Here is a 26077-nt window from a genome sequence, read left to right on the forward strand (position 1 = left end):
TCCTAATGAACAGCACCTTTGGGGTAAAGGTTTCCATAAACATGGCAGCTGTGCTCTTGCCTCTGTGGCAAGTCTGCAAGATAATCCTGGCTGCTGGTGCTGCACTTCCTGGTGATTTGTGCCATGGTTGAATTTATGGACCTCCAGCTTATTAGTCACTTCTTAAAAAAATCCTGATGTTTTAGGAACAAAAGGCACAGTGTCCTGGTGGAAAGCAGGAAGCTTGATGAGGATTTGTTGAGAGCCTGTGTCTGGATTGCATCTGCTCTGTCTTCTTGTCCCCTTACATTGCTCTGTTCCTCTCTCCTGGTAATGATTTATAAGTTTTCCACCTACAGATTTTGTTAGCTTATGATCTAGCTGTCTGCTGCTTTTCAGAGAGCAGAGACAGCTGCTGGCTGCATGCTGACATGTTTCCTTTCTGGAAAAAGTGCAAGGGCAGCTTTTCCTCTATGCTGCTCAAGTTCGGTAATTTGCATTTAATGTAACTTCTTGGCTTGCTGCTGAAAGGGGTGGAAAACTCTCTTTTACCCCAAGCCTGGAAATGTAACTGTATGAGAATGAAAACACCCAATAACATTGCTGGATAAAAAAGACCCAGTAAAGCTTTTTAATGTCCTGGATATTGTTTGGTGGGAAAGAAAGATTGCCTTTGATGTGTGGGTTGGGATGTTTCCTTCATAGCAACTCTACCCATCTATGCTTCTATTTTATTTGCCTTTGTGATGAGTGCCCCTGTCTTACATGATATCTGAGCAAGGGAAGGAGATGGAACTAACTCCTGCCAAGCATCTGTTCCTGTGCAAGCTGGTGGTGCTGTGTTGGTGGTGATCTGGCAGCTCTCTCCATCGCCCTGTCACTCAAATATCATCGGCGCCAGTCCCCACAGCAGCAGCATCCTGTGGAGCTGTGCTGCTTGCCCCCCTTGCCTCCCCAATCCAGGGGGCTGCCCAGAGGGTCACTGCCTGCCCTGGGGGCTGTATTTTGTGCGCTGCACACAAAGAGCCATAAAATCTTGGTAGTTTTTATTAAAATGTTGTTCTTTTTCTTATGCTGTCTGGCGTTGATTCCCTTCTCTCTGTAACTAGGGCAGTGAAGTTTCGCTGCTGTGAAGTAACTGTTCCCAGATTCATCTGAGCATGTTAATGTTTGAAGAATCTCAGATGATTCTGATATTTTGGTCAAAGGAAGTCCAAAATTATGCTTAGAAAAATAGTGTTGCTTTGAATAAAGGTTTTCAGTATTTTTTTTTTCACTTTGAGCAAAATGTTTCCAAGAACAAATGGTAGAAACTTCAGCCTTACCAAGGCTTTAAATAATTCAGGAGTTAATCATCATAAGAATTTCCCTGTGGTGTGGATAAAAGACTACATTTTTCTAACTTATTGAGTTCATACTTGCTGAAGTGGTGAAAAAACTTTTACTTCCTCTGTTGCAGGTTTTATAAATTAATTGTATTAATTAATGCTGGATTTATTAATTAAAACTGTTACAATTTTTATTAATTGTGTGAGAAGGATTGCTTGATTAGAGTAACTGCTGTATTATATGTGTCTGCATGTCTACAGCTGTATATGTCTCTCAGGTTTTTTTTAACTGTTTAGGGTCTTAAGCATGAAAATGAGGAGCAGCTGTAGAGAAAGCTTAGCTCTTGGACTTCAAGCAGTCTCAGGAGAATGTACCAACTCACCAATTTATGAATTTTTAAAGTATAAATTTGTCTTATAGAATCATGTTAACAAGAGTCGGAGTAAAATTTGGTAAACTTTAAAGTCATACTTTTTTTTTTTTTTTTTCTGATGAATTTTGTAGCTGCAAGCTAGTAATTAGCAGGCTTAGACATTTTTTTGTTTGGAAAATGAACCCATTGTGGAGTGTAGTCCCAGGTTCTGTACTGCTCTGACATCTGCTTGAGTACTGAGCCGTAAATTGAGAGTAAAGCTTCTATTGCTGAGCCTCTCCCATCTTCTGCTGAAGAGTGGAGTCTGTGAAAGGAGTGAGCTGTCATTTCCATATCTCTTGCTTGTCTTCCTGCTGACAATTCATGTAAATCCTGGAGGATGCTGGGCTGCAAGATTAAAGTTTGGCTGGTGGTTTGGGTTTTCTTTTGGAGGCTATTCCATTCCTACCCACATCTATCCTTAAGATCCTTGCTCCACTGAAACCACCATGACTGCTTTAGCTGCCATTTCAAAATTGGCATTGAGCCCAGGTGCTGTACCTTTCAAAATGGAGACTATATGTAATAGTTCAAGGTCTTAAGTGATTTCAAGGTTTTACAGTTAGCTGACACCTGGAGGGCAGGCTGCACTCTGATGCAATCAAATGTGCTGTGCAAGTTTATATGCTTTCACCCTGAATTTACAACCTTCAGCCACTGCTTTTGTACTGTTGTTGGTTTCTTATTGATTTAAAAAAAAAGTTTTTGCATTGCATTCACTTTTTTGAATTTTAAACTATTATCCAGGCATCTATTGTGGTAGCAACAGCACTTTAAAGTCTCATTTTCAGGAGCTGATGCCATTCTTGATTGTTGTATACATGACTGGGTTGGTTTTGCTCAGTCTCAAGATGCTATTTCTTAATGAAGGATCCTGGGATACTGCTTGAGGCAGTGCCTTATAAAGCCAGACCCTCACTCGAGCAGATTAAAGCTCAGTACATTTAAAGCTAAATATAGAAGAAGGCATATCCTGTGTTCCTAGTAATTAACTATCCAAGAGTCTCTTCTGTTGCACTGAACCTCTAGTCATTAAATCTGCCACAAGTTGGGAGTCCTCCTTAAACTGTTTTTTTAAAAATCTTTGCCCAGCTGTCTTAAAAGATATATTTTATGTTCACAGGCAATAGTTAAAATCTGTGGTCAAGCTTCAGGTGCATGCAAGTGTTTTTGCAGCTTAAAAATACACTGCATCCAAGGAAAGAAGTCTGGTGTTAGAAATTTATTTATGCATTTCTGTCTTTTATAGAAACTGGGAAACTGTAGCGGTATGCTGGGTTGAAGGCTTTTGTGTGTTCCTTAAGGAAGTGGGCACTGTGACCTCAGCCTGACAGCATGCTTGTGCTCTGGAAGAGCTGAGAAAAGTGGATTCTTACCGTTCTTACCTGCTGTGTGGCTCGCTTGACAGTTTCTTTGCAAATTTCTTAGGCTCCTCTTGCCATCCTTTGAAATGAATGTTTTTAGAATAAGGTGTAAGGTGTCCAGGCAAAACATGAAAATACCTAGGTGAATGTTGTAGATCATTCTCTTTACAAATAACTGAAGGTCAGAAAGACAAAGCAGATAAGTATGTCAAATCTAGCCAATCACTGGCTAGAGGCTGGGCTGTTTCTTGTCCCTGTAGATTGCTAGATTATCTGCCTAAATTACTTATAAAGCATCTCCTGTTCCTCTTACACCTAGCTGTCTCTTCAGGGGAGAGAACCTTTTGAGCTCTGCTGTGAAGGCACTCCTGGATCCTACAGCACTTTGAAAGATCCCATAATATCCTGGTTTGCCATGTTTAACTCTTTGCAGATGAGCAGAATGTTTTTCCAGAAGGCTGTTAAGTGTTGCAGTTGTTTTGAAATGTTCCTTGGTCTCTTACAACTGCAGCTTTAAATCTCAGTGATGAGTGTGAATCTCAGTTGAACTGCTTGTTGTGTATTTGTGGTTTAGTGACTTACAGTTAGCAAACCTTGATTCTGACCTGTACTGGCTATTTCCAGTTCATGTGCCTGCATGCAGAGTTTTTGACTGTGGATAAGTGGTAAACCTAGACTAGAAGGAAGTGATTTGCCAAGTGAAACATTTGAAATGCTGCAGAAGTGGCCAGCTAGGAGTGCTGCCACTAGAAGTCTGGTGAATGGGAGTACATTGTCTAGCTGGAGCTTTGTTAAGAGAGGTAAATGAACTTTCAGGGGTAGAGAAAACACTACTTGGATAGTAACATGTGATTGATGGCTTCTTTCTCAGCCATGGAGCTTGAGTTTCTTTTCATTTGTGGTAGGAAGCATCTTGGCAAATCTGTGTACTTCTAAACTAGACCTGCAGAGTCCACAATGAAGAAATACAAATAATACATAATTCTGTAAAGCTAAAGTTATTAGAAGAACATGCTCAAAGTGATAAGGATTAATTTTGGACAAGCAACTCGTGTCACAGTGACCTAATGGCCTGCGGGGTGTGAAGAAGGTGGCCTCTAAGTCTCAGGTCTGGCAGGTGCTGTGGGCAGGACAGAGTGATGACCTGTGGTGATTTCTAGTTCTGCAAAGCTTCCTTTTAATTGCTGCTGTTTGCATCGAGCCCTTGGTTTAGCTGCTCTTTACAAAAGCTGAGTTTTGTGCAATGAAACGGATTATATCCAAAGCTTAAAAATAGTTTTGTTTTCTTTAGATAAAATGACATTAATATATTATCACTTCCCAAATTTTTGATATTGTGTGTTGAGATTTGCTGTAAAGATCTGAAGTAATAGATGCCCAGTATTTTTTACTGTTGTATGATATGCCATATAGGTCCTTAACTCTGTATTTATGCTCAAAGTTGATGGGGCAAGGGATTTGTTTATCTTCTATTAGTTTTACAACACCCACGTGCTTTTCAGAACTGAAAGTTGCTAAGATACTGTGATGCTTGTAAGAAATGTTTGATTAGAATTTGATGGTTAAAGCACTCTCTTTATGGTTAGATCACAAATTCTTGTCTTTAGCTGGACAGTGCACAACCCTGGACATGTATCTGCCTCGTGACCAGAGGCACCATGTGCCATGCTGAGCCTCACCAGGATGGTTCCCAGTCCTCTGCCTTAGTGGCTTCTGTGCCCCCAGCATCCCCATGAGCTGCATGGGCAGTGGTTGTGTACCCCTGCCCCAGGAGTAAGGGTGGTGACTCCATCATCTTCCCAGTCAGTTTTGAATCTTGACGGTTTTTTACAGAGATGCCAACTGCCAGGTTTTAAGAGAAACAAATCTCATTAAAGTTAGCCTTGGATTGTAGTGCTCTTCATCTTAAATATAATGTGAATTACTCTTGGAAAATGTGTGAAAAACTTTACCTGTCATATGTTGGGATTTTGCTACACTGAGTCTTTATTTTGCCTTTAGATTAAATTGTTGCTGTAAAAGGTAGAGTATAAATATTTTTCCCTTTCTTTCTCTCTCCAGAAATTTTATGAATAAGAATCAGAAGCCGGTGCTAACAGGCCAGCGGTTCAAAACTAGGAAGAGGGGTAGGTTGCATTACATTTTTTGCTTTATTTTCTTCTTTGTTAAAATAACTAGAATCAGAGTAGGTGGAATGGTTGAAAGTTCAGCTAAAGGATTTTTCTCCACTTCTTTTCAGCCATGTTAAGATTGAAGATGTTACTTTTAACTAAGCTCTATGAATTCTATTATTTTTGCTATATACCCTAGGACTTTATATAAAATTTGAGTTTGAGCTATGAAGTCGTGTGGAGGCTTCAGTTAAAGATCAGATGCTAAAGGAATTTATAATATATTTGCATATGATAAGGAAAACTTGTTAGATGTTTGGTTTGGGTGTTTCTTAAAATGTCCTTTTCAACTAAGAAAGCAAAATATGAGCTTTTATTTAAAGGTTATGTAAAGAAAATTACCTGGGGTTTTTTTGTTTGTTTTTCATTTTTACTTCTTTGACTCAAATCAATGCCATGTCTGTAAGTGAACCTTTCATATCTAGAAAGGAATTTTCTTATCTTCCTTCTCCGTGAGATGGTCAGATCATCTCAGTGGCCCTGCTTTCAGGTCAGAAGGAGGTCAGGAACTTCTTCTTTCACAAATATTTATTTCTCCTGAGTTAGTGTAGTCTTTTTTTTAAATTGTTTAAATACAACAATTGTGTGAGTCCCAATTTACTCATTGTGATACTGATTTTCTGTAAACATGACCAACACTTTGTTTAAGTACAGTAGAGCATCTATTTTTAAAGAAAGCTGAGTGGTGCTGATTGTACCATCCAGGTATTCTGGCACAGCAGGTGTCATCCTAACATGCTTGCTCATACCATACTCAGAATTCATTTGTTGCAGTTTAGGTGGCTGGATGAATGCCCAAAAGTCTGAGACAGAGAGACAAAATACATGTAATTAATTATTTTATTCCCTTCCTGCTCCCCCATCAAAAAACAAAACCAGAAGTCTGGTTTGTGAAAAGAAGGATCACATTTTTTGGTAGTTTAATAGTAGATTATTACAGCAGATGCAGGTGGGGTTCCTGTAATGAAAAAGACTTTTTCCATCTTGACTTTCCTGTTTCTGATCAAAAGCTAACATGTCTTAAAGGCTTATCTAAATGTCTTGTGACAGAAAATGTAAATATGAGCATTTTCTTAGCGAGGATGAGAGAAAAAGTTGGTAACCTTTCTCAGAAAACTTCAAATTCTGTCACAGCTCTGAAGAGCTGAATGATGAGTGTCTAGACATCTAAGATGATCATGGAGCTTAGGTAGGAATTGCAAAATAGTTTGGTTTCAGTCATGTTATAAAGCAGTCCCAGCTTTCTCTCATCTGTCCTCCCTTGCATCCAACACTTCAATTTGTTTCACTATTACAGTCTCTTAAATGCAAAATGTCTTTTCCTATGGTGCATATGCAACATTTGTGAGGATAACTAATTAAAAAAGAAACCAGTATTGTTTGTAATTAGATATCATGGTGCTCCAGTAATTAGTGGGATTAACTTTCTCTCAGTGCAGTCAAGAACATTGTGCAGTGGGAGCTATACACTGCATTAACTCACAGCCATATAGATGTAGCCAGAGGAGTGGAATTAGCAATCCCTAAAGAAATCTGTCTGTTAGATCAGCCTGTAGAAGCAGTCAGATATGCACACTGCTGGACTGATCCCTTGTATTTTTCAGTCTAGGTCAGTCAGTTGTGGTAAATATGTTATTTGATAAACTTGTCTCAGAAAATATTCTCTCTCTCACAGAGACTTTCACCTTATGTTTTCCACTGACTTTGGCATAATCTGTCACAGTACAGATTTGGTCTTTGGCTCCTATTTAATGCAAGCAATAATTAGAATAAATAAAGATACTTGATTTGCCATTCTGTGCCTATCCCTTGGATTTCTGTTTACAGAGGTTAGAAGTAGCCCTAGATAACTCACTGATTATATGGAAGAAAGAAGAGACATGGCGGGTGGTCTGAAAGATTGGTTGGAGTGTTTCTTTTGAGAGAGGTTGCTTAAATGGGATTGTGGATATTACATGGCTTTAATATAGAAATTTTAACATGCAAACACTTTTTGTACTCAAAGCATAAAATCTTTTCTTCAAAAGTGCTGTCATCTTGGTTGCTTTAATATTTTAATGGCCTGCTTAGAAATTTGTAGATACTTTGTTCTTTCTAGAGGCAGAGCATTTGAGGAAAAGAAATGGCTTCCAAGTATGTTTATTCCCTTAGGTTTCCAAATACTTTTGTATCACAGCAGTGCCACAGGTTGTTAGGTCTTTGGCTTAAGACTAGATGATACTATTAGGTTTTGTTTATGCTGAGTTTCAGTATATCAGGGAGTCCCAAAATGTCACCCAGGTAGGACAGAGTGCAGTAGCTGTGGTTTGACCATGACATTTCAGTTTTTGGAGACCGTTCTGTGGTGTGTAACAGGCAGGCAGGTAGGGGATCTGAAACATGCACGTGCTGGGGACAGTGAGCTGCTTGTTTTTACCCATTTGTGTCCCATGATACTCCATTTTCCCTTTCTGCAATCCCTGGGGCACTGCCATCTCAGCAAGGTGTGACACTGCAGTCAGGCATCTAATAAAACTAATTGCATGTGTGAGCTCTTAGCCACTGGTCAGCTAGCTGCAACTAATCTCAGGTTGTGAACAACTTCTGAGCTTTCAGAGAGCAAAAAAGAATAATACAATGTTTTTCAATTTAAAGTTTGAAAATATGCTTAGGGTGTAAAATATCTTTGAGAGAGAATCATGGAGGAGGAGCTTGTAAATCTCTTTCTAGTTATATTGTTTAACCAAATGAAAGAAATAAGCCTTGAATGCAGCATATATATAGTGGCAGATATTCAAATCACTTTAAAAGATTTGAAGGAAGAAAAATTATGCTGTTAAGGGAAGAACCTTCCAAGGGAAGGAGGAATCTCACATTTCCTATCAATCTAGACAAATAAAATAGTTTGGTCAGTTCTTGGTATAATCTCTGTACCTGTTGAATATTCCTATTTCAGTGGGGGTCAGCAGTAGTTGGTGTCTGGCCAGTAGTTGTGATTATGGAGCTATATTTATGGAGATAAGAAAATTATCTAATAAAAAGTCAATATTAACACCTTTCTGTTACCTTGTTTGGCCTCTCTTCTTACTTCATGTTATCTTTTATCTTCCACAGAATTACAGTTGTGGGCCTTCTGTTGAAGTGATAACATTAACTAAGGACAGGACTATGAACATCCTTTGTGATTTTCTTAGAAGCAAAAGATAGGAAATAAGGATCTAGGAACATGCTGAAAATGAAAAGCTGTGTATAGCATTGCTGCAGTGGATATTGTGTGCATCACATCTGCAAGCTACACCTGCCTCTGCTAGCCCATGATTGGATCTGTGCTTGTTTAGTAATTGTGCACTTGACAGCTCAACAGACTGTCACCACTTGTTGGTGATGGCTTCTTACTCACCCTCTTGTAATACATCAGCATATTCCTCTTCAGTACATTAGCTTGGTAGGAAAATGTTTCAATAAAATTATAAAACGTTTTTCATGCAATGAATTCACCTCCTGTTCCTATGTAAATTTTTAGATTGTGATAGACAAGAAAATAATAAGGTACTACAGATGAGAGGAAGACTTCTGGGGCAGGGGAAGAATCTATTTAAAACAGCTAAGAAATATTAATCATGGTGTTTGTGTTTGTACTGAGCACTGTGTACCCATGATACCAAGCATATAATACCTTCTAGTTTAGATAAGAACATCTTGAATTTTTAGGTAAAATACATTTGAAAAAGTAAAACAGGATATTTTTTTTCAGCTCTTAAAATAAAGGTCTGTCTTGTTGCTGGTTGATGTGTCATCAAGCATTTTTAAATTTTTTTAATTCTTCAAATAATACGTACTTTTTTGGCAGTCCAAAAGAGAATAATTGCACTCAGATGCTTGTTTATGGGTGGAATTGTATTTCTTGTGTACAAGTAAAACTGCCTGAAGTACACATACTGAAGTACTTATTTCAGTAAAAGACTGGTTTGCATCTTGGTTGATTGGCTGCTTTGTTCTTTGGTTTGGGTTGGTTTTTGTACTTCAAGTTGGAGGAGAGCTGCAACTGAGTGTTTGGTAACAGGTCTGGTGGCTTGGATGGGATTCCAGTAGTATGCTTCTCTGTGGGCATTTTTCCTTGGAGCAAAGGCATGTACTTCAATTCTCTCTACCTCCTGGTTTGTCCCTGATGGCCGTGCCTTGCAGATAGGAGAGGTGGTTCTCCAAAACACAGACTCCAGGTTTTCATCACAGCTTAAGTCAAGATAACATGGCTGAGAGCCTGAACATCTCCAAGATCTGGTGTGAAGTAAAAGCCTGAGAAGAAGTCATTTGCATTTGAAGGGGCGTTATTGAATAGTGAGTGTATTGGGTGGTGAGATCGTGGTGGTGGAGAATCTAGGTTGGCCTTGTTTGTGTGAGATCGTGGTGGTGGAGAATCTAGGTTGGCCTTGTTTGTGTGTGCCACTTGAGGGGAGCCAGAGTTGGGAGCAGATGGTTGCTTGAGCATATGTATATGGGTGTGCATGGAGTTGTCTCACTTTTGGTCTGAGGAGGTCAGATTTGGGGGATGGAGAAGCAGTCCATGTGGAGATGGGTAGTAGACTCAGTCATGAAAAGCTCAGCATATCAGGGGATTTTTGAGAAAAAAGGGGATCCTACTTCAGTGCTTAGTGCTTGAGAGACAGTCCTTGAACTGCAGCTGGCTGTGTGCTGCCAGGCTCCTTGAAAGGACAAGTGGACTGATCCCCTGAGCTTCCCAGTGGTCTGGGACACTGAGTGAAAGGGACTGCTTTATACCTTCCAGGTATAATTGCTGTGGAAGAAGGGGATGCATTGGAAGTGGAGGAGAATATGCAAGTGAGGTACTGAAGGTACTAGAATGAGTGCTCCCCAGGTAGATGCAGCAGAGGAGAGAGAATTTTTCTATATGAGAAAAAAAAAAAGCTATCAAAAGTAGGAATTGTCTTTGAAATAGTTATTCAACTGCCATGAAAGTACTGTGGCAGGAAGGAAGAAATTAGGGAAGAGAGTCTGTTAAAAAGCAAGGTCTCTTGTTTAAGGCCTGTGATGAAAAGCTGCACTATGAGTAGCATGGAACAGAAGCCTGCAGCCAGAGGATGCATAAAGGCTAGAGCTTCTCACAAAAAGCCTGCAAGAGTTGCAGCTGGCATATTTCAGACTGCGTTAGCATATGTTTAGACAGAAATTTAACCAATCCTCAATTATTTTAGTAAGTAAAAATCTGTGTATTGATCCTCTGGATATTTTCCAGTTTTTCAAGAACTTGTATCAGTGTTTGTGTCAGCAGGTGATAACAACCCTGGGTATGAGTGCAGAGAACAGCTTGCAATTTTGTTTCTGAAGTTCAAAGTTATTTTAACAGTAACAGGATTTAATTTGTACCTGTATATAAAGGCAGGGCAAGTTTTCGTAAGAAGCTTCAAGTGGCCACAGTTAAGCTGTTAACTGCGTGGACAAAAAGGCAGCAGGAGATATGGGTAAATCTACGTAAGAATTATCTGGAGGTTGCAGTTGTTTCTGTTGTAACTAATGACCTTGACACAGGGACTTTGTCTGGGGGTCAGGCAGTGCCTTAATTGAATTCAACGAGGGACAGCTGTGGAAAATGCAATGTGAGTGCTGTGTTCCTAGTGCTGGTTAGCTATATGAATATAAAATATAAATTCTTGGTTGTATTGTGTTGCCTTAAATGTTTATTTAAAAACTAGTTTTATTAATAACTCAATCTCCTATTTTTCCTGAAGAATCTTTTTGAAAACATTTTAGTTATGTGACCATGGTTATTAAAAGAGAAATAGCAAGAGATGAAAAGTGAAATGTTCATACACTGAGATTATGTACTTATAGAGTGGCATTCCCTTTATTCTGCTCTGAGAGCAAGAGAAGAGTATGAAGTTTGAAAACAATCATTGCTTTTCCTCTATTTATATATTCCCATATGTTTATGGGTGTTTTGGTGTTGGGAGATGAGGAGGAGAGGGGAAGCAAGGGTAAACATTACAGAGTTTCCAGAAATGATACAAACTAACTTCTGGTGTGTTGACCAGAATGAGAAGAGTATTTTTGGTGCCGTGGTCCTTTCAATTGCTGATTGATACAGGATTTTAACAAGTTTTAAAACTGACTCTCTCTCTCTCTCTCTCTCCTTCTCGTTTTTTCTCTCTGTTTCAGATGAAAAGGAGAAATTTGAACCCACAGTCTTCAGGGATACGATTGTCCAAGGCCTCAATGAAGCTGGGAATGACTTGGAGGCTATAGCCAAGTTTCTGGATGCAGCAGGCTCACGACTTGATTACCGCCGCTATGCTGACACACTCTTTGATATTTTGGTAGCTGGCAGCATGTTAGGTAACCCGCAGATTATCTGACAGAGAATTTTGATGATCAGCCTTGCTTGCTTCTTTTGAGATGCTCTCTTCATACAGTGGAAATTATAGCCTGTATTACAATTCCATTGCTTGCATCTCATATCATAGCACTGCTTGTTGTTTGTCGTGCAGTAATACCTCAGTACTTTCTGGATACTGCTCTGAGAAGCCTTCAGTCTGAGCTAAACCAGCAGATAATTGCAACAGCAAAGAGAATGAGAGATGCTAACTAGGGGAAACAGAAGGATTTATTAGCATGAAAAGGTGCACTCCAGGTTAAGAGCTGCTGCAAATCTTGCTTTGTAGGTGGTGCAACAAAAGGTAGCTCAGAGAAGTGAAGGATAATGAGGTGTGCTTTGTGGATGTTCATGGGACTTTTCTACCAGGTATCAGTGCCAGCTTCTGGCAAAAACATACTTTTCACTTTCCTCTTTATTTTGAGTAAGTTATCTCCTTTTACTGGTCACATTGCTTTGACTCCTGCTTCCTGCTCTTTGGTGTGTAAGAAGAAAAGATGTTTTTGTAAGATTTGAGGTAATGCAGGAAACAGCTAGTGGAAATACCTAGGAAAAAAACTGTCAACAAAATAAGCCAATGTTTTGAATGTTTACATGAGCTCGGTAAGCATTAGAGGGGTTAGCAGGATATTCCAAGTACTCAGATTGCTAATACAGTGTTAATACTTTTCTCTTTGGGAAGGATTTACATTATTGTGGTGTTTAAAGTAAGAATTAAAATAATGTGTAAGGGTTGTGCTCCAGCCCATAGTTGTTTAATCACTCTCAGTGTTCTCAAGACCAGCTGAGATTCCTTAGGGTGAGCTGAATCATTCAGTCCTGAGCCAGGTGTTCCTTCTGTCAGATGCCAGCACATCTTAGCAAAGTTTGGTCTGTCTCAGTTTCTCCCTCTCCCCTGCTAACTGTTACTGTGGCCTTTTGCCTCAGTGATACTAACCTAAGACTTACTAGACTTATTAAATCGTACGTTTTTTAAAGTAAGAAATAATTCCTTGCCTTTTTTTTTCTTCTTTTTTACAGCTCCTGGAGGAACACGCATAGATGACAATGACAAGACCAAGATGACCAACCACTGTGTATTTTTTGCAGATGAAGATCATGATGCCATCCGAAATTATGCTCAGGTCAGCAAAGGCATAGCTGATTACTGTTTTCCATTTATGTGTCAAAAGGGATTATAGTGGAACATCTGCAGACTGTCTCGGCTGCACTAGGCTAGCTAGAGACCAATTGAAAATCCTGTTAATCATTAATCTGCCCCAACATAGACATTTTAGGTAAGAAAATAGGATGTTTGAGATAATCTGATCACAGATGGCAATGCTTGCTTTACAAAAAGCAGTCTTTCTTATCACAGTCTACCATTGGCTGAGTCTATTTCTAGACACCACCCTTACTGATTTTGTTGACCTTTTCTGTGTGCAGACTGAAATAGTTATATGACCATATTTAAAGAAACACATGCACTGTATCAGAAATTCAGCTTTTGTAAGCAATGGTGTGGCCAGCAGGATCAGGGCAGTGTACATCTCCCTGTACTCAGCACTGGTGAGGCCACACCTCAAATCCCTTGTTCAGTTTTGGGGCCCTCACTACAAGAAATACATTGAGGTGCTGGAGAATGTCCAGAGAAGGGCAGTGGAGCTGCAGAAGGTCTGGACCACAAGCCCTCTGAAGAGCAGCTGAGGGAACTGGGGGTGTTTAGCCTGGAGGAAAGGAGGCTCGGGGGAAACCTTATCACTCTCTACAATTCCCTGAAAGGAGGCTGTAGCCACATGGGAGTCAGTCTCTTCTCCCATGTAACAAGTGACAGGATGAGAGGAGATGGCCTCAAGTTGTGCCAGGTGAGGTTTAGATGAATATTAGGAAGAATTTATTCACTGAAAGAGTTGTCAAACATGGTATTAGACTGCCTAGGGAAATGGTGAAGTCACCAGTCTCAGAGATACTTTAAGAGATCTGTAGACATGGTTGCTTAGGGCCATGGTTTAGTGGCACTTGGCACTGCTGGGTTAACAGTTGGACTCTGTGGTCTTAAAGGTTTTTTCCAACCTAAACAATTCTATGAAGTACGTGAATGACAGAAAATACAAAGCTCCTGCCTCCAACCTTTAGTTACATAACTTGTTAGGAGTTGGGCATATATTCCAAGAGCTTTCATTTCTCCTACATATGCAATGTATAATTTCTTCCTGCAGGAATAAGGCTTGCATAAATAGGCCTATGTGAAATTTATACAAAAAGCCAGTGAACCCTAAAATATTCTTGAATAGAAGCTAACTTTGCATAACTCCTTAATGGAAGGTAGTAATTATATGAGAAATTACAGTAAGAATTCTATGGAAAGTTCAAAGCCACCATGCAATTCTGGATACCAGCAGGATTGCATAAAAATGTAATACCCTTGCAACTCCCATATGTCAAAATTCTTATTGTTAATTAAGTATGTATTTATCTTTTTAAATCACTGGGTATTATTGGAATGTTGGAGACAGTGGATAAAAGAATAAAAGCTGCTGTCCCTGGTAAGGTGTTTAGGGTGATAAGTTCCTGGAAAGGTGCATAGTTGATTTAAAGAGATCAAAATCTGCATTGGTAAAAAAAGTTTGCTTAATAGCAGAAAGCTCCTTTAAAAAACATCTTTAATAATCTAAATTAGTGAAATATACTTATTTTTGGAAAGGGAGTCAGTATTTCTTACACGTCAGCTTTATCCTCTGTGGAAAACAGGGTATTCTGCTTCAGGAAAATCTCTGTTATCAGTAAATGCATTGATTCTGTCTTCTTGAATTTTAATATTTTAACAATCTTTTGAACAAAATTTGGCAGTGCCAGTCCTCTAAGGAGAAATTTAAAGTGAAAGATTGCATATTGAAAAATGAAAAGGAAGGCTTCACCTCAGGATTTGAAGGACTGGAATTTTCAATGGATTGTCTGCACTTCAAACCAAAAGCCATCAAAATAAATCAGCATTTTATAATTAATGCCTGAAGAGTTGTGTCCTTTTATTGACCTTGCCATTTTTTCATGCATAATGAAAAATAGAGCTCTTACTGTATTATGAAAATGTGGAGTTAGTCTAAAATAGTTTTATCTAGTAGATACCTAGAAGGTAATTTTTTACTGTCTCCCAAGTAGCGTGGCTGGTTTTTTTGTGGATTTAGTTATGGAAACGATTGAAAGTGAAGAGTCTTCAAGTCAAAAGACTGAAGTTAGTATTGATATTTTAGCAGATTATTTGCGTATGAAGTCATGCTTCTGTCATTTACAGAGACTCAAAAAATATGCAGAATTTTGTTTGGAAATATTAACAAGAATCTTACTTTTTTATCTTATTTCATTAGGATTCTGTGTGTCTCTACTTCTCAGCATGGGCACACTTGATTTTCCACTTTTTCTGAGCCAAAATACTACCAGATAAAATGTTTGGATGTATTTTATATTATGGAAAGTGAATTGAAGCTTTCTAAAGCTAATTTTCCTTCCTTCCCCATCCAGTGTGGCAATAATGTCATTTGTTCCCCACATAAACCTTTTTACCTGTGACAGCGACTCATATGCTTTGTGCCTTCATACAGCAGTGCGAGTGATGATTTCATTTCTTATCTCTTCCTTCTTCACCTTGAATGAACTCTGCACCTGTGCTGCTTCTGGTTTCATGATGGGAAACAAATGGTCAAAACTGGAGAACAAGTGGTTCCAATAACATAATTGGTTTAGAAGCTTTGGCAAATGTTCTTCCTTTCTCTGACAGTAGAGTGTTTTCTTGTAAACATTTGTGTTAGTTGATTTACCAAGATATTGCATCTTTTGAAGATGCCCAGCACCCTTACTCCATCAGCCTACAGCTGAGAGCTTCCCTAGAGCTGCATTACTGGGGGAAGGGTGCATTACCCTTGTTCTCCTCCTCTCCCTTGCTTTTATCTATGGATAGGGTGAAAAGCAGAGAAGGAAAAAAATTTTGAAAAATATTGTAAGATTCAAACTGTAATAAATTCTCCCATTCAAGCATTGTTTTATGAAGCAAGAATCACAGAATTGAGAGAAGGGTGTTTTGTGCTCTCCATGTGGCAGACAACACTAGAGAAATTATTCTGCAAGCTGCTTATTTCCTTTCACTTTTTTTTGTAAAGAAAGATGGTTGTAATTGTTACACTTTTTAAGTTAATCTGTGTTTATCTCTAGGTCTTCAATAAACTTATCAGGAGATACAAATATCTGGAGAAAGCATTTGAAGATGAAATCAAAAAGGTAATGTTGGTGGCAGTCTATACTAGAATGAAAATATTTTTACTGTATTTCTAATATAATTGTATATGTACAAATATGATGCTGCTAGGTGTTTTATTTAGCTCTACTGGAAAAGAAGATGGAATCTACAGGAGGCAGCTTTACTCTGCAAATTCAGCTCTGTGGAAATACTGCAGGAAGCACTTGATGTAGTATATTTCTGAATTAATGATTCCTTTGGTTGCTGTGACCAAACTCACTTGCTTATTCTGACTTTTTTGTGCAAAAGTTTGATACATTTTGGGGTGTACCTCTTAGTGAGAAGTGGTATTACCATCCTGCAAATAGAACATCTCTGTTTTTTTCCAAAAAATAAATAACAATCTGCTATGCAGAATGTCTCTTGGTGTATGAGTATTAAACCATTCCTGCACTGTGGAATGAATCCTAACCACAAGTTTTTTGTATTTGAGGCCACAGATGTGTAAGAGAAAGTCCTCACCAGTGGCAGAATGCTCAGGATTTGCCTGTTAGACTGTAGTGGCTATTTGTGGATACTGTTTTGTTTTGTGATCCTGAATTCTAAGGAGACAGCAAAAGTCAGTGTAAAAATGCTTGAAAAAAACCATACAGATTTATTTTGTCTATTTTGAGTTCCTAGTAACAGCTGTAAATATCTTTTTCTAATGTCCTGAATAAGTAATAAGAACAGTACTGTTCTGTAACTTAACAGGCATGCTAGTAGTGGCAAAACCTGTCCCCTGACTAAAATATCATGTTTGTTAAACATAAAAATGTGTTTCCATATTATTTAAACATTAGAAAGGTTGCTGCAAGGGTCACATGAGGGCAGATTTGGAGCTTGGTACCTCACCAGCACTTCTTTTGCCTGAATTAATTTGGCTTTGATTTATATATTCTTGCTCATACAGGAAATTATTTTTACACTTGTGGCCAGCATGCCTATCAACTGATGCTGATTACTCAGTACATCATTCTAAAGACCTAAATTTACCTCTATCCCCACACAAATCTAATGTTCCTGCTGTTAATTACTGTAATCATTGACATGAGAAGCGCTGACTCACAGCATTCAAGTTTCAGAGAGTGCTCAGCATATTAAGCAAATGCCAATTCAAGCCGCCTCCGCTCATTTCTGTAACTTGCTTGGCTTTACATCCTCTTAAGCTTCCAAAAATTCACTCTGCACTCTTAGTGACAAGATGAGACTATGGCACTTCCACTGCCATTGCCCTTAAAACCCTTGAGGACTACTTGTAGGTGCCTTTTGCTTACCTTCTCCCTCCCCCTGCTTGTGTGACTCCACAAAATGGCTGTTTTCTCATTTATGAGGCCATAGGGTTTTTAACCACTTATTCCTTTAATCCCTGCATGGTGTACATACTTTGTACAGGAGTAGCTGCCCATGGTGGTCCAGAAGATAGATACATTTGCATTTCCAAAAGGTGTTTCTGCTAGACCAAAGATGGCTACAGTTAGTCAGTGGTTTGATATGTAAGAGAGTGACTTGTTGACATTTTTTTTGTGGGTCATTGTCCCAGCAATGAAAGTGATGTTTCTGGCAGACTCACTGGGCAGATAGTGTGCTTGGGGGAAAATTAGCTCTTCTCATAGAAAAAGGCATGCCAAAAAAACCAAGGCAATGCCAGCAGTTTCACGCTAAAGAAGCAGATGTTGTCAGAGGGACTTTTCTTTCAAGATAGATTATCTTAGATCGCAGTATTTGCACAAGTATTTGCTATATGTCTTCTAGAACACAACTTTCTCATTAGGACATTATTTTCTACCATCCTTCTCCTTTTTGTCTGCTTCTAGCTTTCAGTTGTTTTATTTCTTAACTCTGTGACACCAAAATTGCCAGTTACTCATTTTTCTAATGGCATCAGCAAACCATATATCCAAAGTTTTAAATCTAAATTATTTTGTGCAAGCAATTTCAACAGACGATGTTTAGATGCATTGCTCACTTGCTGTAGGCACCTTAAGTTCATAGGAGCATGGCCCAATGTACTGGTATAGGCCCATGAAATTTTGCAATAGTTTCAGTAAAATTCTGAGTTCCAAACTTGTGTTCTTCTTTCTGTACGTAGGTATTTCCTTGGATGAAGAATCCAGTTATTATCTGTCTATTTAGTATGTTTGCATGTTTAGGCAATTTTCTATATAAACTTTTTTATATCAGAATTGGGATAAAGTACAGATTTTTTTTTTTTTGCTTTAACAGTGGTAAATATAACTGAGTCATAAGAGGGTGTCTGAAGTGCTGGGATATGTTGTGACGTCCCCTATTTGTGTTCCTAGTTTCCTAATGAAAGAACTGTAAATTAAGCTTGGAATTAGGAAATAAGAGAACAACATTCTGATATTGAATAGGGAGTAAGCAGAAATGCTTTAAGTCAGCCAAATAAAAGGCAAGACTCAGTCAGCAGATATCTGTTGCTATATTGGCTGCCTTCTCCATTACTGACGATTCAGTGCTGTCTGCAGATGTGACAAACTGTCAGCAGCAGACCAGTTCAGATAATGAAGACATAAAAAGAAATCGTGCTCCCTGTATGGGTAAAGTTCCTTAATTTTCACCATTTAAGATTTCTGGATCACAAGAGGTGATCAGAAGCACTTGTTTTTCTTGTGTGCTTTTTAATGTTGCATGAATATGTTTACTTGTGCGCATCTTCTATGCCCAGAAATTGTACTTAAAAGACTTTTTCTTTAAAGACAAAAACAACATGGAACATCACATGAGGCCTGCTCTTGTGCTTATTAGGTATTCTGAATTTCTGTTTATGTAGTTGGGAGTTCTTATAGATATCACAGAAATACAAACTAATGAGCCAGAGCTGCCCTTTTTATGCCTAGAATCAGTTTGTATCTAATGAAAGCAGTAATGTCTATGCTTGGCTAACAGCAGGGAAGCATTAGCTTGGAGAATGTTCTGTGGGTGGCTGGGAACTATTCTGAAGTGTCTTGGATGTTTTGTAACTTCCATACTGAGGTTTGTAATTGTGATGCTAAAAGAAGAGTGCTTAAATTACCAGCAATAAAAATCTGAAGTAACAACTTTGAACTGAAATTTAGGTTCTGTTTTATGGTTTTTAAAATGGGTTTATGAAAGATTTGGGTTTTTCTATCACCCAGTGTCCCCCTAAATTATGTTTCACAACTGCCGGGAAGTATGGAATAGTATCCTTAAGCAGCAGAAAAGGACAAGTCTAGGTTTGAGCTGCTTTTGAAAACTATTAGTAAAATAAAAATTAGGCAAGTAGCACCAACAATACTTTAAGTAGCAAAGGATGTGTAGAAGATAAAGGTTCTGTTTAAAACAGAATTTTACATCAATGGGTGTAACTGTTCATGGTCTACACATTACTGATAAAAGGATGGAGGTTGGAGCTCAGAAGTCTGTTACGTTAAAGTGGTCAGTGTGACCACTTTCTAATCAAAATCCTCATCTATTGGTTATTTAGAATAACCAATATTGGTTATTTAGATTAATTTATAAACAAAAGAAAAAAGATTTAAGTGGAGTACACAGAAATCTGAAACTGTTTCCTCTTTATTAACAGTCTCAGTACTTCCAGGAAAGGGGTCTAATTCTGTTTTTATTTTTTCTTATGCAGATCTCATTGTAGTACAGTGTTATTGATAAAGCTTGTATAAAGAAAGCTTTAAATCCACAGGCTTCCAGTTTACACTAGGATTATATTGAAATTCTGTAAGAATGTTCTGTTTTCCATTAAATGTGGCCCTGGAGTTCCTTTGCCTACACCATTGTACACACCAGTTAGTTGCTGCATTTGGCAGTACAGCACTCCATTTGTTTCTCAGTCATATATTTAGAAATAGTAACTCCATTCTTCTGCATCCCAAATTTTCATGCATTTTGTAGTTGAGCCACAGTTTGCTGAAATAAAATTACACCTTGAGATTTGGTAGATTCATAATTGTTCTTTTAAGCAAAAAGTGTGTGTTGCAGTCATTTGGCTGTAGCCCACTGAAAAAAATAAAAATTCCCAGTGATTTGTCTGTGGCTGAGTCATTTAGTCCTGTGTAAGCTGTAATTTAAAGCTGATGTTATTACGTAAGTACAACCGTATGAATGAGGGGTTTTTTCAGTTTTGTTCACTGATGCAGAGCAGAACTATTCATAAAACACTGCATGAGATTTAATAACTTTGTAAGTTACCTGAATTTTTAAAACATCACTGCATTCAGAAAGTTTTACATTTGTTGATAAACTGCTTGGATATCTCAGAGATGATCTCTCACTGTCCATAGTAACAAACAAGGACATGGACATGTGTCATATTGTGTCCCTTTATATGGGTAGAATCTGATCATTAAGAAATACCCTAATGTGGAAACCTGGTGAGAATTTTCTATCAAAACAGTTTTGCTGTAGTTGCATTTGTTGCTCATGTAGAAAAGAAAAAAGGGTGTCCTGACAACAGAAGGTCCGGACATCCTTTTGGAGGGATGCCATTTGTTCTTTTTTTTGAAGAAAAAAGATCATTCTTTTTAACTGCAGAAAATTGTATCTGCAGTACTTTTTCTCCCCCCCTTCTTCTTATGTCGCAATGGTAAGTTTGCAAGCTAGCATCTGATGGAATCAGCAGCTTTTTGCATTGAATGAAGCTGTCCTTTATTGTCTCACCTCTTTTTTTCCCATCACCCATATAGTGGTCACTAACAACACATTAAGAAAACACTATTGTTAACAGTAATGCCATTGACAAAATCTGATTCTGCATGGCTTTTTTTCTGATATAAAGGAAAAAAGGCATAATGTGCTTCATCAATGTACTCTCAAGTCAGTAATTGTAACATATGAAATTAAGATTTTAAAAATAGACTTAATTGCCAGTTTTAGAATTAAAAGGTGTATATATAGTCCAGATCTTCCAAGATGATGAGATTTGTAATTTTTCTTCAAGCTATTTGTTTTCTCTTGTAATTAGTACTGGGAATGGCAAGGTCTTAAATCAGCCTGTGTTCCTGTCTGTCCTTTGTCAGCTTTATCAGTAGTGTCTGAACTTGAAATATATTTCTTATTTTAGCCAGTAAAAAAATCTGTTGTAATTGTGCTGTGTTCCCTTCCCTAAAAGAAAACCAGGAAATTTTCCCATCCTTTTATTGTTTCCATGAGCAATAGTTTTTGAAAGCTAGAAAACAAATTGTAACTCTGTGTGGCTTAGCTGGAAGTGTGAAGATGTGAATAGGCAGGCTCCTGTCTGTGATCCTGTAATTTCTGTGTGTCTCAAGCCTGTGGCAAGTAGTTTTGTCTTTACACATGCATTCATATATTTGGAGAAGAGAGGTGTTTTATTCCTGACTAAGGCCTTGTTCTTCACAGAATCATAGAATGGCTTAGGCTGGACCTTAAAGAATCATGGAATGGTTTTGGCCCTTAAAGACCATCTAGCTCCAGACTAGATTGGCCAAACTGCTGTGGACAGGGACATGTTTTACTAGACCAGGTTGCTCAGAGCTCTGTCCAACCTGGCATTGAACACTGCCGGGGATGGGGCATCTACAACTTCTCTGGCAACCTATCCCAAAGCCTTGCCACCCTCACAGTAAAGATTTCTTTGTAATGTCTAATCTAAACCAGCTTTCTTTCAGTTTGAAGCCATCCCCCCTTCTCCTGTCAGTACATGCTCTTGTAAATAGTCTCTCTAGATCTTTTTTGTAGGCTCCCTTCAGGTACAGTCTTGTGTTCTTAGAGAAAGTGAAATTACAAGGGATCAGTGAAATGACACTGTCATGCTTCTGGGTAGAATTTGATGTGATTGCTGTAATTTGTATTGAGACTTCTCAAGAAATAAGAAATATAGCTGTTAATATTAATTACTGCCTGTTGTCTACCTGTGCCTCAAATAAATGCTTCTTTTTTTCTTGTCTGGCCCACAGCTCCTGTTGTTTCTTAAAGCCTTTACTGAGACAGAGCAGACAAAACTGGCAATGCTTTCTGGCATCCTGTTAGCCAATGGGACTCTTCCTGCTACAATTTTAACAAGCCTCTTCACTGACAATATAGTCAAAGAAGGTAATTTTCCATATCTGTTTTCTTATCTTAGCTTTTTTTATAGGAGATGTATTTTATTGCAATGTATTATATGTGTTGCAATAAAATGGAAGTTGGAAACTTGTGAATGTACAACAGAAGCAGAATTTTAAAGCGGAAGCATATACAGACAGCAGGGCCCAACATATTTTGTGAAATCTTGTTAAGAGGCCAAACAGACAGAAAAAAGCCACAAAACAAAAGCAAACCTCAGAGGATTTATGGTTTTTTGGAAGTCATACTTGTGTAAGCGCAGTTGTAGAATTTATGTATTATTGTGGTACTGTAAAGTTGTGAAGTATAATATCTGTTCCTGAGATAGATCTGGCATTTCTTCAAGTGTTGCTAATATCTTGTGAATGAGAAGTGAGACAGATCCCATGTAAGCCAAAGGGATATTGCAGAAGAAAAATCAGTCCCTCACTTTGCCTTCATAGTAGTAGTGATCAGTGACTGATAAACTTTCTCATTAATTTGTGTTCATTATATAATGAGTAAATGAGTTCTTTCAGTCTTAGGGTGCAATGCCTTTTTGAGATTACTTTATTTAAGGATTTTGTTATATATTTATAGCATGTACCTTGGAGTCCTGATTTTACAACTGCTTGCTCAATGATTTCTTTCTCTGACAGTTTTGACTACCAGGCAGAATTGCAAATGTACTGGTAGTGTTGAACAGTTTTCATGACTTTTTTTTGGTTATAATAAAGAGTTATGTATTAGCCAAAATGTATTCTAATTTTCATTTAAAAAAAAATTATTCTAACTTGATGGTCTCATTTGCAGCATGAGACAAAAAACATTACATTAGTTTTCTAAATGCTGCAGAAAGAAAAGCCACAGCTGCAGCTTTGCTCTGTCATCACTCATGGCTCTTGAAATCAGAATTAAACTGGGAAAAATCTCAAACAAAAGCACTAATTGATGTTTTTAGGATGATTGTCTGCAATGCGTTTAAATGAAAGTCTTCCTAGTTATGGGAAGACAAGAGGCATTGGAAAACCCAAATTTTTAAAAATCATGGAAATTGTTATATTTTAAATTTAGCATTTTAAGAATATAATTCTTATTTGCATTATGTGCCTTACGTTTCTAGGAGCCCTAAGCTTTTGTCAGAGCTTACATATACTTTTAGTTCTTGGTGTATATATACTAAAAATGCATCCATGACAGCATTTGAGGAAAGATTGTTCGGTCAGTATCCTGGGGTAGATATTTTATGAAAGAATAATTGAAGATCCAAAGATAGTTTAAAAATGAGGATCAAAGCAAGGCAAACCAGATCATACAAGAATAAACTCAAAGATTTCTTTGATTTACAAAAAAACAATGCTGCAGGCAGGTGAGGTTAAAATACATGAGGAAACAGGTGAGCTCATGGACTTGTTGATCAGCATGGAACTTGTAACATTGGCTAAGAAATGGCTGAAAGTGAGATAAGGGTAGATTGTGTGGACAGGACATCTGTCAAGTTTGAGAGCGAATTGCTAATTTATTTTTAGATTACCTTATTTCAGTGCTGTCACTACTTTTACTGCTATATATAGATGGAAAACAAGATATTCTCTTGTGGATTACTGACATACTTGTAGTAGAGACAGAGAAAGATCTAGGTGGTGGTGGAATCTTGCCAGAGTTAAGTGTACCTTTCTTGTCCCCTATGCTGGCAAAGTAATGCAAATGCAAAGAGCAGCCAATGGGGTTAGTCAATAAATGACTGAAATTACTTACTGCAAATAAGGGGGGAAAAGAACAAAGCAAACGAAAAGAGAAGAGCTATTTAAAGGAAAAGAGTGACAGCATGTGCACAGAGTATAGGAACAAGCCAGTGATAAATTTGGGCTGTAAATGAGAAGTAAGTTTGAAAATATGTGGGTAGTGAAGCCCTAGAACAGCCTCCCCCTGTCGTGGTGTAATCCCAGCCAGCAGTCAAGCCCTACACAGCTGCTTGCTCACTCCCACACCAGCAGGATCAAGGAGAGAATGGGAGGGGTAAAATCTGGAAAACTCATGGGTTGAGATAAAGTTTAGTGGGTAAAGCAAAAGTTGCACACACACGGAAAGCAAAACAAGGAGTTAGTTCACTTCTGCCCATGGGCAGGTGTTCAGCCACCTCCAGGAGAGCAGGGCACCGTCACATGTAATGGGTACCTAGGAACACCCTTTAAATGTTCCTCCCGTCTTGCTTCTTCTCCCCAGTTCATATACTGAGCATGATGGCATATGGTCTGGAATATCCCTGTGGTCAGTTGGGGTCGTCTGCCCCACCTGTGTCTCCTCCCAGCTTCCTTGCCAGCATGGCAGTTGGAAAAGCAGAAAAGGTCTTGGCTCTTTGTTATTGCCCTGCTCAGCAATAACAAAAATGTATCTGTATTATCAATCCAGTGTTCAGCATAAATCCAAAATAAAGCCCCATGCAGCCACTGTGGAAAAAAGTTAGCTGTACCCCAGCTGAAAACAGCACACCGTATAATACTGACACTGGCATAAAACTTGCTTTGTTTTGTTTTAAGCTGAAACTGGAAAAAATGTGTAGGATATGATAATGCTTGGTGGCAGAGACCATTCCATTCAATTTTGGTATTGAGCACATAAGCTTGTGGATATGCTGAAGTGTGTTTGCAAGTGGAAGTTATGCCTAAGTCACCTACTGGTTGACCAGCTTTGTTAGTCTTGGTTAGTCAGCTTGCAGCACTTAGGATTGCTGCATCATTTCCAACATGTAAAACAAGCCCAAGGAAGTATTTGCAGGCCTCTCTTGGCCTGCAGGGTGCATCCCTGGTTCCATTAAGTACTTCTCTAAGGATCACATCTTATGACTAAGCTCCTGAAATAAGTTTGCCAAAACTGCCATTACAGTCAAGATGTGTAAAGACTGTCAGTGAACTTCACAGTGGTCTGGGGACAGTCTCTTCTGTTCTTGTTTGGTGACTCATTTAGTCAAAGTATCCTAGAAATAAAAATAATGAATATCTATGTATAAAGCGGCTAAGAGTGGTGAAGCTCCTTCTCACCAGTAGGTCCCATGTAGCTCTAAGAGCTTCTGGACTATCTGGAGGTGAGACAGAAAACTACAGTGACCAGCTGTGGTCTAGGATTGTGCTATTTGTTATGCATTACCATTGTCACTGCCTTCAGTAGCCCTGATGTTGGTATGAGTGTAGTATGGAGAATCATAACTGACCTACTGGTGACCTTCCTCAAGGATGAGCTCCATCTCCGAGATCTCTCAGCTTCCTTCAGCTCCCTGCACTTGCAGTGCAGAATCTGGAGCAGTTGTGGTGGTGCGGCTGCTCTAGGAAATAGGAGATGTGGACTTAATGGTTTATTAACTCCCCTGGGAAATCCACAGCTAGTGGAGGTAGAGTTAGTTTGATTTAATACACAAAATACTAAGTTTTGCCTCAAGGAAGGATTTTTTTTCACTGAAAATAGTATTTGTGCCTGGTGCAACTGGCTACTAAATGCCTCCTAGGAGGTCATAGTACAGTCAATCACTTGAAGTTGCAAAGTTATTTAACCCCATTCCAGGATTTGCTAAAAAATTTTTGAATATATGGTTTTTTTTAGTTCTTGTTCTTAATTGTCCTTTATTGCTTTGTGCCTTTGTTTCCTACCCATTTAATGCATAATTTTTCCTTTTGCGTTGTACTCAGTCTGTGAATTGGGAATGTAGGAAAAATAATTGCAAAGAAAATCTTTGAACAACTGAATGGAGAGGGGCAATACCAAATGAAAAGATTTTCAATCTAGTATAATTCAGAAAACTAGTTTTGCATTAGAGAAGAAAATAGGCATTTCAGCTCTACGTGTTTGTTTCTGTTGTCATAAATGTATTTTCATTCCACAGTCTTGTTACTTTTTTGTAATCTTGAACTTCTTATAGTCAAGTCTAATTTATGTTGAAAATTGCTGAAACAGATTTTGTGCTTTTCTTTAATAGGGATTGCAGCCTCTTTTGCTGTAAAGCTTTTTAAAGCATGGATGGCAGAGAAAGATGCCAATTCTGTTACCTCTGCTTTAAGAAAAGCCAACCTCGATAAGAGATTGCTAGTAAGTACAATGTATTTTCAATAATCTTTATCTCTCCCAGGGAAAAAGAAGGAAATGAAATGCAGATGGTAGTTTGCTGTAAGCATG

At 38.3% G+C, this 26077-nt stretch overlaps 1 protein-coding gene across 2 annotated transcripts in view; it reads left to right on the top strand.

The window, feature by feature from the left end:
* BZW2 (basic leucine zipper and W2 domains 2) overlaps positions 1-26077 on the top strand; it is a 56287-nt gene that overhangs the window by 15004 nt on the left and 15206 nt on the right. Inside the window, exons 2-7 of one of the 2 annotated variants that reach the window (XM_059844125.1) lie at positions 5146-5210; positions 11409-11585; positions 12643-12746; positions 15808-15873; positions 21784-21919; positions 25881-25990. In XM_059844125.1, the coding sequence (XP_059700108.1) occupies positions 5153-5210; positions 11409-11585; positions 12643-12746; positions 15808-15873; positions 21784-21919; positions 25881-25990 (651 nt within the window). In that variant the 5' untranslated portion in view covers positions 5146-5152. Of the gene's footprint in view, positions 1-5145; positions 5211-11408; positions 11586-11911; positions 11992-12642; positions 12747-15807; positions 15874-21783; positions 21920-25880; positions 25991-26077 lie in introns of those variants that run through there. The other variant, XM_059844135.1, reaches the window with a different exon arrangement.

This window comes from Haemorhous mexicanus, chromosome 1 (assembly GCF_027477595.1).
Source record: "Haemorhous mexicanus isolate bHaeMex1 chromosome 1, bHaeMex1.pri, whole genome shotgun sequence".
Lineage (NCBI taxonomy): Eukaryota > Metazoa > Chordata > Aves > Passeriformes > Fringillidae > Haemorhous > Haemorhous mexicanus.